Below are 16,973 nucleotides of genomic sequence, written 5' to 3'. Positions count from 1 at the left end.
GGTAAATGAAAATAACTTTTATGTTTATAATCAAATTTTTCTCGTTTCTGAATTTCTCTGCAGATTTTTATTCGATTTCTTCTCTTCTTTTCATTAAATAGGTTTTTTTAAATAGGAAATTTTTTTAGAAGAAGAATTGAGAATGAAAAACTGATGGAAAATTGAAAGATATCAATTTACTCTAAAGTTTTAGAGCATCTTGTACATCTCGAAGGCAATATGTCTTTCCCATAATGTGCTGCCATCCATAAATATTGGCAAACTGTCTTACTCATCGGATAACGCATCGGATTCATTAGGAAAATAAACATACATATGATGATCTTGTTTACAATATATTGAAAGATGGACAATGCGCTAAATAAGAAGAGTCATATCGACTGTCAACATAAATTTCAGCATCTCGAATGGACTTCCTTCAGTTTTCCAAATTGACATCAATTGAATACATGCCAAAATAATTGGTATAAAGATTAAAGATTTATTATTCATAAAATTTAAACGCAAGTATATAACAACAAAAAATATATATTATATACAATTATATGCTACGTTCATAATACAAATATCATTTATCAACAAGATTTCGCATAGACACGAAATTACAATACGGAAATATCTTCAACATCAATTTGTGTTACTTGAATTATCATAATGGACGCATCAGTTACATAAAAAAATTATGAAATAACAAGAGGATATTTTAGAAAAGATTATATAATTATTTAATTAACTCCTATATCGCATATATATATATCCAACGTTTTAAAATCGTATCGCCTTCAATCATTGCTTCTGTCTTCGTAATATTATTTGTTATCGTTACAATCATATGAAAGCTATCATAGAAAAGATTGCATTAAATAAGAACAATGATAAAGTACAAAGATTGTTATAAAACAACATTTTAATTATCATCGATTAACGGAGTGTCTCGAAAATATACATGTATCAGACATCGTGGATCAACGTAATTGACTGATTCGTTGTTCTCTCCCGCGTCTAAATCTTCAGATTTTCTCCGAGCCACGAACGAACCCGCAAAATGCTGAAAAACGAATGACACATAGTATGAGAATAAGTGCATAGAGAAGGTCGGCGCACGTGCCAAAGAATTCAACGCTAAGCATTTAAGGGTCAAGGGCTCAGGGAGCTTGACGTTATATTTAAACCGTTTGTAAAAGCCTCATCAGAGCGACAAAATGTCGCAGACACACATGTTACAGCTGTTTACATTTTCCTTCTGCAGTTAATGAGTGCGGATTAATATTAGCACGCAATCGTCGCGATCATTGCGAGCTATTACGTTACAGAGACAGAGCCTGGAAAATAATGCTTTTGTTCTATGAAAAATTCTTGTTATTTTCGATTACACAATGCCTGAATATACAAGATATTAGATAATGTTCAATGTGATACATAAATATTCTGTTATTTCACACAATTGTTTTAAAATACAAGAACTATTAATAAACGGAATTTTAAATAAATTACGGTAAAAAATTTATCTTTTTGATTAAATTTGATGAACCTTTTTAACTATTTTGGTATTCTTATATTTTATATTCAGTCAATAAAGGAAAGGCATTGTGCATTTAAAATCTGTTAAAACGCATCTAATAATATAATTTCTAATTAATTAGTTCGAAATTATTAATCTCACAATATTCATTTGATAATTAGATTAATATGAATTAAAAGATAAGATTAAGCGTTTCCACACATAATAAAAATTTATGTATTTAATGGACAAACAACAATTAAATCCAAGCAAAAACAGAATTGAAAATACTGAATTATCAAAGTGGCTAACACATCTCCCACTCAACTCTGTAACAAACACATAATCACAGCCGCAGCAGCCCTAAATTTACGTCAGCAGAATCACGAGATATAAACGGGAAGCACCTCTTGCACACACCGATGCCCCGCGTCGCCTCTCCCGCGACGCCAGGAAGAGACCAACCAACACAGTCTACTGGCCGTTCTGCTTCAGCAGCTTTCGTGTCCTGAAACCACGGAAGCCAGCCTGAATCCTCGTCGCCGCGGCCTGAACAGCTTGCTGCCTCTTCCGCACCAAGAAACCACGAATGCCCGCCTGAATCTTTGTCGCCGATTTCTCCTCAAGCGCCTCTTGAGTGTTCTGTCTTTTCAAAAGAGACTCCTTTGTCTGCGACTGGTCCTGCTGATGATGATTCTGCTGCTGATGATCCTGCTGGTCCTGTTGCTGCGGCTGACGACGACGCTGCGTGGACTCCTTCAGCTGCTTGCGCACGCGATACCCGCGGAAGTTTGCCTGGATCTTCGTCGCCGCCGTGTTGGCCTTCATCGCGTTGCTTTCCTCCTTCGGATTCTGCGACATGAATGATGTTCTGAGACGCGAAGCTCCGTGTCCCGATTAAGATATTCGATCGAGCTCTTCAGACAAACTTGAAGATTGATCTCGAAGAAACTCAGCGCTCTCCGCGATTGCTTACAAAAATCCGTTTTTGGAGGGAAAGAAAATAGACCTTCGGTTTATTTACAAAGATCGTTTCCAAGAGTGGTAACAATTTGAAGTTTTTCCGTTTGTTTATAGAGACCGGTCTCGAGAATGAAAACAGGTCGACTTGAGAATTCTCCTGGCAATTTCTTCGTGGTCGGTTTCTAACTAGAAGTTGAACCACGAGAGATGAAGATTTTCTAGATTATTTTTGAAGGTTTATTTCAAGGCGGAAACAAAATGATCTTGTGGACGGGATTTCTCGATTATTTATGGCTATCCCATCGGCGGAAATAGGACAAGCCGCAGGATACTTTCAGTCATCTATAAATATCGACGTTAGAGGGAAAGTAAGAACAGCCTCTTTCTCTGCGAAGATTTTTCAAAAATGATACCACTTCGCTTATTCCTGCGGATATTTTAGGGACCAACTCGGAAAATTGCAAGCATAGAGAATTATTTGCAAAATAAACCATGGAAATAGACTGCGGTGCAGTCTTCGACGAATTAGATAGTTTACGATAATTTATAAATAACGACCCGGACGAAATAAGTTCAATGATCTTCCTAATATTTCAGGATCAATTCCAGACAACAAAGGCTTGATATCACGACGGAATTTCGAGGAAATAAAAACGATATTAAATGCTCTTCCGGTTCGATTCAAAACACTTTGCTTCACTTCTGATCTCCTTATCGCGCGTCCTTCTAACCAGAAGCGGAATGGGAAACTGACGCGTAACGGATACGCGACAAAGAGGCGCGCGTGGCTCGGCGAACGCGCTTATCCGTCTCGAATGAAGGATAGATCTATCGCGCATGCGTTTTGCAATGATAATTTCTGCGAGAGAGCTCGCTTTCCGAGACGTCGATCGTTTTACGTCTTATTTCGCACGTCCGAGGATGGTTAATTTCGTACAAACTTGGCAGAGAGTGAGCACCGACCGTCCTCTGGCATAGCCTTCGTGCTTGAATGAAGGTAAAACGCGAGCACAATGGATTTCTTTTTGCCTCAGAGAATTGGAAAGAGCGTGATTAGAATTTTTTACTAAGTTGTACATTGAACAGAATATCTTTGTTTTTCCAACATAATTTATATTTTTTTATTTTATTTCTATTATCTATTTAAGGAAAAAATGCAGCAGAACTTATGAAACTGAAAGAAACTCCACTAAGTCACGCGTCACCTACCGAAGCATTTTTCCTGTCACTCTTTCCATTTTATTTTTATTTTCTAATAATACACTCTCTTTTTTTCTAATATTATTACGCGATTTCATTCGCGAAGCTTTGTGTAATACTTTGCTCGAATCGTTTGGACATTTATTCTTTCGCTAACAACTTGATTCGTTCGCATTGAGCTGGAAGGGCTGTAATGGGGACCTCGCAAAGTGTTCGTAATATATCGCTCGAGCTCAGCATTAATTTCGGTCTCGTGAGTGCGGTCGACACGCGCGTCATAGTAAATTCGTCGTCCTGAGGCCAATATACGTTGATTGATGATTGATGGTCGCGAGAGTGCGACGAAAGTCCGTGCGCGCGTGCGGCCAAGAACATTCCAATTTGTTTGCGTCCATCGTTTGATCCCGGACGCATATTCGCGCATAACTCTGCTCCCATCATGATCATCATCACGAAAATATACTCGCTCAAGTGATATACGTCGTCCGATCGGCCGGCCGGACATCGATAACGATCTCGTTCATAAATCTCGTACGTATTCGCGTACGTCAGCGCCCGTTTTTCTCAATTACTGTCTCATTATACATTAACATTTTTTTTTTATATTTCTGATTAAAAAATAATGTTATTAATATTTCTATTATTAAATCATTTATGATAATTATAATTTTTGAAATTGAAGAGGAATGAACTCTTTCGCATCGTTTTCTTATTATCGCGAACATTATTTTGATTAATAATTAAATCAAAAGTTGCGGAATCTCTATAATTTTATAAAATTATAGGGAAGATATAGATATGCAATAATGATTAATTAATTAAAAAAAAAGTTTACAAAATGCTTCAGTGCGATATAAAAAGTCTAAATCGAAATATAAAGAAAAAATGAATAAGAGTAATATAAGGTTCTACGCTATCAGTTCTTCTTCCGACACGTTTCGCGGAATGCTTAGAAACAAAAGCTTTTTATCCGCACCGCATAGCTTGCAACTGCACTTGCTGACCTTGCTTACCTCAGAGATATCGGGATATACGTGACAAAGCTGTGGCAGCGATCGCTCGTGACTATCAACGAGCCGTGACTGCTTCTCGAAGCGATGATATTGTTCACGCGGAAGCGGCTCTACTCGCCGATATACACTATACAAAGAGAGAGAGCGGATGATGCCGCGCGACAGGTCGCGATGATGCCTGCGTGCGAATCGCGGCGAGTGGCTGCCGCGACGGCGACGGCGTCGTCGCGACGCCCGATGTGACGTCACCGCGACGTCGTGCCCTTACCTTGGATCCCCGCTCACTGGATGGACGATCGCAACAGCCACGATACTGATCGCCATCCGTTTCTCTCGCTTCACTCGTCCTCTCTCTATCGCGCGCCGGTCACTAAAAATATGTACCAAGGTCCGTATAGCTGCTTGCATTTCGCGTGATCGAAATGCAAAACATTGTCGGTCCAATTCAGAGCTTCTTGATTAATACGAATATTATAGCAGTTACCTAGTTACCTAGTTTGGAAGATAAAGCTTTATAATGATTATATCTTGTACCCGTATTACATTTTAATTCTTACAACTTCTTCCCAAAATATTGATAGCGGTGCAAATGATATTAGTGAGTAAAATGAGATTATTTTTATCTCAGCTCGTATGTTTCAATTAATTTGCAATTAATTCATAAATCCTAATTGTGCAGCGTAAGCACCGAGAATATCTTATCACATTAAATGTGCTTAACTTGTAACTTGCGATTATCTTGTAATTACTTCACAGTGAGATATTAATTTAAATTATTTTTCAGATATTTCAAAACGGAGCAGATTGATTTATCATACATATGTAATTTTTATTGCTGCTTTCTTTGCATATACAAAGATATGATTCCCCGGATCATGTAGTAGTAGTAAAAGCAGGAAGAGATTGTTTGTTTTTTGTACTGTGTAGCAAAATTGCAAATCTAGAATTCGTTACGTTTCCTGTATGTATATATTGGAAACTGGACGATGTGTGTTGTGTGTATTTTAAAGCTATTCCTGAGAGATAGTCTACTTGTATATCATCTATTTGTTTCTACGTGTCGAAAATAAGGCACTCAAAGTTTTATCGTACTAAGAATAATATCAAACAGTGTTATTTTTCGTTTCTCAGAGCCGAAAATAATGTAATCAAATCATAGTGATAATTATCTTACAACGCACGCACGAGTTACAATTCTAATTAGAGGAACTAATCATCAATCGATCACACAGATCTCTCTCACTCCTGCTTTGATTCACTCTAATCTATCAGCTATTCACGTTTTTTCATTCTGCTTGCCATTTGTACGTTCGTGATTGTCGCGAGAGATTTCGTTAGATTTTTTATTCTCATGTAAATTGCCCCCTCCGGCGTTCTCAAGGTTGCAGTCGGAGTTTTGCTCTTCGTCCGCGTGTTTCCGGTCTCCGATTGCATCCGCCGTCCTTGACGACATATCTAAATCGTTCTTCTCGTCCTCGAGAGTGCGTTTCTCCAGTGGCATCGAGCTATTTGTATCTAACGAGGTTCTCGGCGCGGTCGACGGTTTCGTCGATTCCGATGGAATCTCAGACTCCAAACTGGTCACCTCCTCGATCACGACGCCCTGCGGTGTGCCCGGAAGGGCGAGGGGCTCCTTAAGACTTCCCTCGCCGGAAGTCATCGGAAGATGAACGTTGTCGACGTTCTTCGAGCTCTTCATCGCGTCGTCGAAAGGCAGAGAGTCCATATTGCAGCCGAGATCCTCGACGCTGGTTATGAAGTTCAGATACCGATTGTCATCGTCTCTCGGATAACCCAGCATCAGGACGCTGTCCAGCGCTGATTTCACAGACTTCGCTTTTGCAGTATTTGCATTAAAGTCGGGACGAGAGTGGTTGACTCCGAAATTGCGGGATGCATCTGCCAGCAGATGCATCACGATCGGAAAAGAATCGGTGAAAGCGTTGCGCTTCTGAAAAATCCCTTCATGTTCGCCGTGACTATGCGAAATAATGAAAAGTATTATATTACGCAAATATAAAATATATAGTATATATATTGTCTATTGATACATTTTTATATAAATTACATACATTGATACATTTTTGATATTGATACATTTTTATATATAAATTGTTGGAATTATATTTAATGCAGTTTTAAATCTCCGACATTTGTTACAGCAGCTTTAACCGGCATCTTAATAGTAATTACTATATTATTAGAAATTTTTTTATTATTAAGCTACTAATTTCATACTATTTTTTATGAAAATTACTTACGTGGAACCGCTATTGTTGGTGTTAGATTTTGCAACATCAGATTGTTTTGGATCTTCTTCAACCTCTTTACTCAAAGAGTCGTCCGACGGGGTTGAATTTGTTTCACTGTTCGTCATATCGAACAATGGCAGCGGTACAGAATCATGAAATTCGCCGGTATGCTGAAGTCGACCGGTTGCGAAAGCGTTCTCCAACGAGAGAGTGGTGTTCCGCAAAGCTTCCTCTCGCCGAAGACGTTGCCTTCCAGTCCTGACTTCTCGCACATTTGAAGGATTTTGCGGCAATAAATGATTGTCCTAAAAATTAATAATCCGTAAAATTTGATTACATCATGACGTCTTTTAAAATTAGAAAGTGGAAATATAAAAAAAAAAATTTTTTTTAACTATTTAAAATTAACTTTCGAAGTTTATTTCTGAATGCAAAATAGTCTGTATGCAAAATTAAGCAGATGTAACAGAAATAATGCTCGTGAAGCAGTCGACGTCAGTTTCGATTTGAGAAGCAATTATTTTAAGGGGACAAAGCTTGAGTCCATCTGCCAAGCCTGTTACTGCCAAATGCAAAACCGCTTGTTGCAATCATGAAAGCGCTGACGTTTAGCAGTGACCTGTCGTTTCCTCTTTTACGTAATGCGCTTCCGGAGGGCGTGGTATTAGAATATTGCGTTCAGCTGTTCGGTTTCACAAAACGGCGGAAAATCAATGCAGATGCAAATTTGCGATGCAATTCAGTTTAATTCAACAATGTAAAATGATAATGCATTTATTACAGTTTCAGTTTATTATAGATTTTATTTATCTTATAATTGTAATTATTTTTAATACAAATTTCTTTTTATATGCAATTATAACAATAATCTAATTATGAATTAATAGCTTTTTAAATTAAAAAACTATTCTCAACAATTTTGATTTTTGATCTGGATTATTTTTCAGAAAGCAAAACTAATTGATATTAATTAATGTTATTATAATTATTATACTTGCCGTAGCTGTTTTCTGCGCTGAAGAAATTTCGTTCGAAACAGGTTTTGAGTTCAAGTCCTTTCGCATGCGGCGACGCGCTAAAAATCCTCGGGTACCTTTGTTAAATAATCTTTGTTATTTTTATTAGCTGTTAAATTGTGTCGTGATTTAATGAATTAATAACGCAGTGGTATCATTTGTAATGGCGTATAACAATCAGTTTAACTTTCTTATTGTTTTCTAGTGTTTTAAAATTTATTTACCATAAAAAATAAAAAATAAGATAGACTCAGTTATTTAATTGCTAACGCGGCATAATTAAATTATCAAGCCATGACATAATTTTGTTAAAATACTGCGTTACTCACAAGCTTGGATTTTTAAAACTGCCGAGTAGACGTCGTCTTTCTTCTGAGCAAGCGATTCGCCTTCAATAATTTTTGGTGCATCAGCAACTGCTTCCGTTTTCTCATCTGTGCTTGTGTTCGAATCATTGACTTCGACCACTGTTTCCACAGTCGATGATTTCGTTTCCATAGTCCAATAGCCACGAGAATGATCCTTTGACGATTGTATCGATTTTGTGCTTGTAATTGGAACGTTCTCTATTTTCGCTGGAAGATTTTCAATTTTTTCTTCTTTCTCATTTTCCACTTGTTTTTCCACCTGATCGTTAGTGACAAATTCATCATGTTTAATTAACTTAGTCTCTTCGTGTTTATCGTTGTCTTTCGTCGATTCGTTTATCGAGTCTTTTCTCGATTCTGCTGTTTCTAAAGGCTCTGCTTGCACATCTACAATTTTTTCTTGTGACTCTGAATTTTCTTGACTATTTTTTTCCTGAATGTTTAATTTGTTCTGCTCGCATTCTTCTTGAATTTCCGATTTTTTTTGCTCACGTTCTTCTCGATTATTCAATTCTTCTTTCTGATCTTGCAACTTTTCTTGGTTATTTTCTTCATGCTTTATATTTAATTCTTCAATTTTACTCACACTTTTGCTGCTTTCATTTTCTAAAACTTCAATATTTGCTTGTTTGTCTTCAAGTTTTTCTTGATTATCGATAGCATTCGCAGACTCATTTTTGACTAATTTTTTATCAGCTGTTTCCGGTCTACTATTTTGTTCTAACAATTCCTGCTCAAATTGAGCTAAAGGCGCAGCTTTTTCAGTTTCTATTTGTTCTTTTATTTCCAATTTAGATTCTTCGGCTTCTTTGTTCGTTATTGCAATATCTTTATCTCTATCATCCGCTATGGAACTTGATAATTCGCTGACTATTTCAGTCTTGACACCCTCTTTATTATCTAATGTTTCAATTCTTTCCGAAGAAACTTCATGTTCTTTTTTTTCCGGTTCATCAATCGTTATTGAGTGTACAGATTGATTCGATTTATCGTTCACATTTAAATTGCTCTTAACATCGTCTCCATTATCTTTAGATTCCTCTTTTGAAGTGCGAATTTGCATATCTTTATCCAGCGAACTTATCAATTCTTTCGCAATTTCCTCTTCGCTGTCTAATTCCTTCTCTTTTTCCTCCGAAACTTGAGCAACTTGTGCGTCTTCCGGCGAGCCTTTTAAACCAATGCTGTCCTGAGATTTCACGTCAGCCTTTAAATTAGTTTCGAGCAACGGATCTTTCTCCAACCATTCGTATTCCGCGTGCTCCTCTCGATACGATTGATCAGCTTCCAGCGATTGCGCAGCTTGTTCTTCCGCCTGCAGTTCGCGTAATAAACTCTCCGTGAGCTCTTCTGCGACGAGATCTTCTTCGGCATCGGCCAGTATCAACTGATTCATTTCGTCCGAAGTCAACGGCTCGATCAAGGACATCGTGGTGTCGCTCTCTTTAGCGCTGCCGTTGTCCTCTCTCGTCACCGTATCGTTCGCCGTTATCTTGAAAGACGACACTGTGTTGTCCAGAAGAGAATCCAGATTCAATTCCGGTACTATCGGTGCCCCCGTACTCGGACTCTCGACTCCCGATCGGTTGCTCGCAGTGCTCTCCTTCACGTCGCTCGACGTAGTCGTGCGAGTGTCCTGCGTACTCCCGCTCTCTTCTGATGAGTTCTCCAGCGTGCTCTTGCACTCTACGGCAACGTCCACTTTTCCTTCGTCCCCTGAATTAATATCAAGTATCAATTCCATGGTATCAAAAGGAGATTCCTGCTCGGGAACATCGGAAGACGGAATCTCCTCAGTATCCTTGAATCCTGCAGTCACTTTCTCGGTTTCTTCGTTCTCGTGTTCCGCAATATTTTCCAGCGTTCCAGCGAGTTTTTCCTTATCCTGCACGACAGTTTGTTTGTCATCTTCCTTTTCTCGATGGATCTCTGTCTCTTTTCCTTTGTCCTCTCTCTCTTCCTCTTCTTCACCTTCCTCCTTGATTCTATCCAAATCCTGATGTGCGATCAGTAAGTCCTGACTCGCTCTTACTCCTCTTTTGCCACGCACGAAATCGATGTCGACAGGTAGAACAGCGACTTCCGGATGAATATGCTCGCCGAAAGCTTCCATGCCGTATGCTGCACCCCGATCCTTTTTCCGTGCTTCGTCCTGGGAAATCTTATCCGTAATATTGGAGCGAATAAACGATTCTTTCGTTGACGCGAGCTGACTATTGTCTGCAATCACGGGAGACGAACACGGCCTGTCCGGGATAATTACTGTCGTCACGGAATCGGGAATCTCGCACGGAGAGCCCTCGCTGAGAACGTAAGAGTACGGAATGTCTAGAGAAAGCGGCGACGTCGCTGGTAATTTGCCTGTTTCGCGTTTCCTTCGCTCTTTTGTCTTGCCACTCTCGCCCCGAAGATTTGTCATTGAAATTTCGCCCTCAATCGCTGCGTTTCCGGCCGTTGAAGCTTTAGAAAGCTCATTTGGCGCATTTTTAGCTTCGCTCTTTGACGCCGTGTTGTTATCATCGTCCGTTTCGCAAACGACTGTTTCAGTAATTTTATCTTTGCGCAATGATCTCGAATTTATAGATTGCGTATCTTGAACTTTAACTGCTAATTCTTCTACGACATTTGACAATTTCTTGTTTGTCGATTTTTCAGATCTATTCGTCGATTTTTCATCTTCGATTAGTTCTTTGGATTCTAATATTTCCGCTTGGTGCTTTGATTCTTTTATTCCATTCTTTGATATTTCTTTTTCACTTGTTTTGTTTGTCGATTTTTTTATTTCACTCACTGATTCTTCTGCTATTTTTGTTAAATTTTCTATTTTATTAATCGATGTCTCTACTTTATTCTTCATTTGTTCTATTTTATTTGTTGATTTTTCTGTTGTGCTTAAATTTTCTGTTTTACTCGTCGATTCCGTCACTTTATCTTTCACTTTTTCTTCCATTTCATCTGTCGATCTTTCTGTTTTATTCGATGAGTTATCCGGTTTATCTATTGATATTTTTATTATATTCTCTATTTTTTCTATTTCATTTACTGATTTTTTTCTTTTCTTGTCATCGTCCTTCTCTCCCTCGTTGTCTTTATTCATTAATATTTTTCCCTCATCCGTCGATTTTTCTATTTCACTTGCAACCTCTTCCACCTCATTAGCTGTCTCTCCCGCTTCATTTATCGTGCCGTCAGTCATCGACTTTTCTGCTTGACTCGTCACTTTGCCACCGTCATACGTCGTGATCTGTTGACCAGCCAACGCCTGCTCGATACTCCGTTCTGCCATCTCAATCTCGATCAGTTTGTTTTTCAAGCCGTCAAACGCGTTATCTTGCGCAAGATCGTCATCTTGAAGTTTCTCACCTTGGTCATCAGGTTCCAACGAATCCGGTCTCGATGGCACATCTAGTACTTCTGGTGTAACATTCAAGCTGTCCTTAAAGACTTCCTCCGCCTTCTCTTTTTCAAATTGCTCCAATTCTTCAAATTCCTCGAGACTTCCGCGTTTCTCAGTGAAAATCTCATCTTTTCGAGGAAATTCCTCCACATCTTTTCCACGTTTTTCTTCGTCAATAATTTTTACATCTGATATTAAGTCCTGGCGATCATTGCTGGAATCCTTCTGTGCATCTACAATTACGTCTTCAGGAAGGATTGCTGTGTCTTCTATATCACTCGTAATATCGCGCGTCGTTGAGGCTTCCTCGGCATCCTTGGAAACGTCCTGCTCCTGCGACTTCCTAGCGGAATGATTGCCGTTAGCTGCCGGCAGAACCGGCAAAGACAGATCGTCTTTCTTTTTCGTCGACTTTGGAGCTTCCGGCGAGATCGGCGGTAGCGTCAGATTATCGGAACCGTTTTTGGTGGCACTTTTAGAATTTCTGGAGGACGGCGGTCTTACGACCGGCAAGGAGATGTTCACATGATCGGAAACTTCCGACTCCGCCGGTTCGCTCGCGGCGGAATCAATCTTGCGAGCGCCGCCCAATTCGCACGTCGATTTCGAAATGTCTTCTAAGATATTCTGCGTGGCGGTTAATCTCGCTTCCAAGGTATCGCGTGTCGCATCGGACTCTTGTTCTGATTTATCGCTGTGCTTCGAGCTGCTGTCGACTTGATCGACGACCTCGAAGTCGCCGTGGCTGTTATTTTTGCGCCTTCTCGATCTTTTGCCCGATCCGCTGCTCTTCCTCGCTTTTTTCTTCTCTCCTTCCGCGTTCAGAATTACCTCGTCTTTTCCAACAGACCTTTCGTTCTCTTCTTTCTTCGCGTCACTTTCCGATTCATTTCCGCTTTTCTTTCTCGCGCCTGCTTCTTCCTCGTTAACGCTGCGTTTCCTTCCGTCTCGAACGTCCTGGCGAAACGATTCGTCGTTCCAGGCAAGATCGACCGATCTCGAGCGCTTTCCCCGCGGCCTCCTGATCTCCTCCAGCTTCTCCTTGATGATCGGCGCCGCGCGATCGATCACCTCTTGCACCTGTTCCACGTACGTTGGCGATCGGAGAACCTCGAGACTCGCCGTACTCGCGAACTTACGCAACACGTACGCGCGGATGCGGTCCATGCTGAGCGCTCTCGACGATACTTTCCTCTCGAAGGAATGTGCGGAGAGCCGTGCTTCCGATCTCCTCTCCCCGCTTCCGGTTCGAGCAATCGTCTCGCAGCTCGCACTGTTACTCTTGACGCTCGATCTGCTAATTAAAAAGAGAATTTGCAATCTTCAAGTTTTTATTTCTTATTTAATTTAAAAATTGATTGTGCAATAAAAAATTAATTAATTACAATGCATACTTATTTTATAAATTATCATACTTATTTTCCAACTTAGCCGCGACTTCACGCTCCGTCTCGGTCTCAGATTCAGTCTCGATTCGCCGCACCTTCTTCAAGGGTCTCCGAGCGGAGGTTCTACTTGAACTCGTCGTCGTTGTTGACGTAGTGGCGCGGTCGGCCTCCTCTTCAGCACTTTTATCCGACTTGGAAACCCTCGTCTTGGATCGTCTTTCGCCGCGAACACCTTTCTCCGCCCCATTGGTCGCCTTCGCCTTGTCACCGCTTATTTTGTTCTTCCTGAGTTCCTGCTTGATATCCTTGGTCTGAATATTCTTGCCGGGACCGTGAAGAGCGGACATATGCGAGATGATTCTTGTCGCGCGAGCCTCCGACGTCGTCTCGTTCTCTTTCAACTTTTTCGAGATTCTCTTCGTGGTCGAAGGATCTTTCGAACATGTTTGCTTCGACGCTTTCCGATTTTCTCTATCAGTTGAAACGTTCTCCCGGCTCTCAGCCGCATTATTGGATACCTTCTTGCGGTTCTCGATGATCTCGACCTCCTTCTCCAAGGACCAGCTGCTATTCGGAGACTTTCTGATTTCTTTGGTTTCTTTGGTGGGCCACAGATTGAACTCGCGGGTACTAAATTCATGGTTGTACTCGCGGCCGCTGTATTCTTCGGTGTGATACTGCTCTCGTAGCTTTAGCAGCTTCTCGAAGTGGTGGGCCGCAAAGACGTATATGTCCTCAGGACGATGACGTAGAACCTCCCTCGTGAGCCCTTCGACCACGGCTGCGAGTCCGCGTGGCACTCGCGGGGCGATGAGGTATCCTGTGCCAGGATGTAGTCTGGGACGATCGATCGACGGAGTCGGGCTCAACATTGTGTTGCTATACTACGTAATGCTACTTTCAATATTCTTTGTCTATACATAATTCAGCTATTTGCGGCAGTCCTTCCGTTACGACTGATTGTGACGTATCAAGCATCGATGCATTGAGGAATACATTTTTATTTGAAGACAGCTCTAGCGCGATCCTTCCAGGCAACTTGCATTTGCGCTCTAAATGTTTTAAATAAAAAAAATTAAGATTATTTAACAGCTTGCGTGATTACAGAAAATGCAATCGTTTTTGAACTCTTTTAAAATTATTTTTGCGCATTCGTGCTTTTCATTAAATTATAAGCCGCATTTTGTATATAATATAAAAAAAAAAATACTCTAGTTTTTTAGCAGCAAATTTTTAATAAAATATTTCTGAACGTGTTTGTTAACATTTTTCTATTCAAGATTGCATTTTTTATTTGATTCTAAATTAAAATCTTTTTATTTAGTTATATTATGTGCAGCAAAAGGCATTTTTATTTGCGGTCGTGCTGATATATTATCAAGTAAATTGATTGGTGAATATAATGTAAATGAGATTATCATAATTAATTAAAGCATATATTTCTGCAAAAACAATTACAATGTGAGATACAATGTGCATATACATATGCGTGCGTGTCGAAGTGCAATATTATCATACAAGATAAGGGTGTTCATACGATTCCAGTCAAAGTATGATAACTGATACCATAAATTGAAGCACGAATGTCGCTATCTTTTAAGTCCTGGAAACCGGTGGATCTACTGGAGGAAGCAAAAGGGCAGAAGGGTCACCACCGAGCGAGTGCACCCCCATGGCACAACTGAATCACCGATACCAGCCTCGTCACGACCGGCGGTGGTCGATGTTTGTCCATTGATTACTTGGCTCTGACGTATAGCCACGTGACTGCGCCGCAGAATGTACATATATAAAATATGGAACCGAGTCGGAGAGAGTGGAATAATAATGTAGTTTGTATATAAATAAGCAGTCAATACACAGTAGCGTATTTCTCTATCTTTCGTGACGGTCCCGTGAAACGATGTAGTGAATCGCCATTTTACTCCCCCGGATATATAAACGAGAATATTGAACATTCAATAATTACGACAAGTGCTTTTTGTAAGGTTTATCATGCAATATTCTTAAGACAGAAACTAGATTTCGGTATAAAAGTTGCAAAAATATGAAACAAAAAATTATATTAAAAATAGATTTATAATTAACTATATCTCTGAGAAAGTACATCTAAATGATAAATATAAATTTCTAGAAATAGAATAAAAAATCAATATTTTGAATTAAAATACTATTAAAAAAATAAAATGCAACTTTTAATTGATTATGTAATGTCTTTTCTAAATATACTTGCAACTGGTAGACTTTGCAGTTCAAATATGCTTCTTATCTCTCTAATAAGTATGATACAATTAACATATTTTATAATAACTTTAAGTTGAGTGAAAAATAATTTATTCTATTCATTGGATTAAAAAAAATAACATTTATTTTGTCATTTCTTTAAATTGACTTTCGTCAAGAGCATATTGCATTAGAAATTCGACTTCGAGGGGATGTAGTTTTTTAGCCGGTATGACTAGGCAGTGCAGCGGCGCTCCTAAATCGATTTGCGTCATATCTTGCAGGGAGCAAGCAACAATATGTTGGTCCTCACAGCCCACTCGCGCTAAACCCACTGCCAAGCTTTGATGTGTGAACGCTGCCAAAGATTAAAATCAGAATATTATTATTATTCGAGAATAAATATACATTAGCCAAAGATTAATTATATTTACTAAATATTAATTATTATTTTCATGCTACTGACTGGAAATATTATATTTCTCTAATAGAACTGTTTACTGCTACAAACCTAAATCTTCTTGACCATCTTGGAGCTTATTATCGAGTATTCGTATCAGTTGACTGGCTGCCTCATTGACACTCATGTATCTCGGAGGCATATATTCTTTTTTCTTCTTTAAAATACTTTCTAAAGTAGGTTCCTTAACTTTGATGTCTAAAAGACACAGTGTGTGCAGGCCTCTTTGTCTGTTAGAAGCTATCTTCTCGTAAAAACTATTTGGCTGCCAGGTTTCAGTCCAATATGGAATTGAAACAATTTCTCCATACGAATACAATTGTAAACCACAGCAACCAACTGCAGTCAAGATTGATGTATTGTGTATAACCTTTACCTGATGAAAAATATAATGTTCTTAGATAATTCTTAGATAGTTCTTAGATAGATTTTTATAATTCTTAATATATTATATATTTTTCATATATTATTCTTAATCTTTATTAATTACACGTGCAAATAATAAAATAATAATACTTCCTAAAACTAATTTTAGATTTTAACGAATATTTCTGTCTCTTATCACCTGTATATTTTTTTCCTTAGCACGCAGAATTAAATCTGTATGCGTGGTAGCACCAAAGGGATCCCCAACAACTAGGAAAGCAACATCTTCATCTACTCTCTTTGGCAATATCTCATCTACATCATTCTCCACTAGCTCACGATCAGCTGCGATAAGGGGACGTCCATAGAACTCTTCCTAGTATACATAAATATGACAAGTGATAAACATTATATTTGATATATTTTAGATTAAAGATACGCAATTGATTCTTTACTGTTAAAATTTCATATACATTTCACTGTTATTTCATTTTTATAATTTGTCGTTTAATAGAACATATTACAAACCAAAGTTTGTTGTTGTACTGTCAAGATAGAGGTGTAGGACTCCAAATACACACGGTCGCATTTCTTGATAATTTCGAGCCCTTTAACGGTGACATCCTTCGCATCACCCAGCCCTAATCCTATCACATAGAACATGATTCTAATCTAATTTACACTCGTCATCTGTTGTCTTGCAAAAGAAACATTTTTTAGGTTTTGAATCACCTCGCTGAGAATTCGGCCATCCAACGTGGTGCAGTATTACCAATATGAATATTAAAAAACTAATAAATCCCTATGGACTGATATTAGATTGCCA

General features: G+C 39.0%; 3 protein-coding genes across 6 annotated transcripts; all 3 read right to left on the bottom strand.

The window, feature by feature from the left end:
• Positions 1-319: 319 nt before the first annotated feature.
• On the bottom strand, positions 320-3,240 carry LOC105668897 (IQ domain-containing protein N). 2 transcript variants are annotated; one of them, XM_012361560.2, is made up of 2 exons: positions 1,922-3,240; positions 320-1,048 (listed from the first exon to the last, which is right to left on the bottom strand). In XM_012361560.2, exon 1 carries the CDS (start codon positions 2,360-2,362, stop codon positions 1,976-1,978), a length of 387 nt encoding a protein of 128 aa, XP_012216983.1. In that variant the 5' UTR covers positions 2,363-3,240; the 3' UTR covers positions 320-1,048; positions 1,922-1,975. The 2 variants fall into 2 exon arrangements, with proteins under 2 accessions (XP_012216983.1, XP_012216982.1); XM_012361559.2 differs by having other exon boundaries at positions 1,909-3,225.
• A 2,241-nt stretch (positions 3,241-5,481) lies between these two features.
• Positions 5,482-15,282, bottom strand: LOC105668896 (putative leucine-rich repeat-containing protein DDB_G0290503). Of its 3 annotated transcripts, none has more exons than XM_012361558.2 (6): positions 14,665-15,282; positions 13,126-14,150; positions 8,275-13,007; positions 7,928-8,022; positions 6,939-7,234; positions 5,482-6,656 (listed from the first exon to the last, which is right to left on the bottom strand). In XM_012361558.2, exons 2-6 carry the CDS (start codon positions 13,968-13,970, stop codon positions 5,954-5,956), a joined length of 6,672 nt encoding a protein of 2,223 aa, XP_012216981.2. In that variant the 5' UTR covers positions 13,971-14,150; positions 14,665-15,282; the 3' UTR covers positions 5,482-5,953. The 3 variants fall into 3 exon arrangements, with proteins under 3 accessions (XP_012216981.2, XP_067205590.1, XP_067205591.1); XM_067349489.1 differs by having other exon boundaries at positions 8,275-13,004; XM_067349490.1 differs by lacking the exon at positions 5,482-6,656 and adding an exon at positions 6,695-6,855.
• A 133-nt stretch (positions 15,283-15,415) lies between these two features.
• Dph5 (diphthine methyl ester synthase) lies at positions 15,416-16,943 on the bottom strand. The gene is made up of 4 exons (XM_012361539.2): positions 16,676-16,943; positions 16,347-16,523; positions 15,833-16,157; positions 15,416-15,679 (listed from the first exon to the last, which is right to left on the bottom strand). The coding sequence occupies exons 1-4, from the start codon at positions 16,808-16,810 to the stop codon at positions 15,465-15,467; spliced, it is 852 nt and encodes a 283-aa protein (XP_012216962.1). The 5' UTR covers positions 16,811-16,943; the 3' UTR covers positions 15,416-15,464.
• Positions 16,944-16,973: the final 30 nt, after the last annotated feature.

The sequence above is a fragment of the Linepithema humile genome, chromosome 2 (assembly GCF_040581485.1).
Source record: "Linepithema humile isolate Giens D197 chromosome 2, Lhum_UNIL_v1.0, whole genome shotgun sequence".
Classification (NCBI taxonomy): domain Eukaryota; kingdom Metazoa; phylum Arthropoda; class Insecta; order Hymenoptera; family Formicidae; genus Linepithema; species Linepithema humile.
This window is presented reverse-complemented; position numbering and strand designations above follow the sequence as displayed.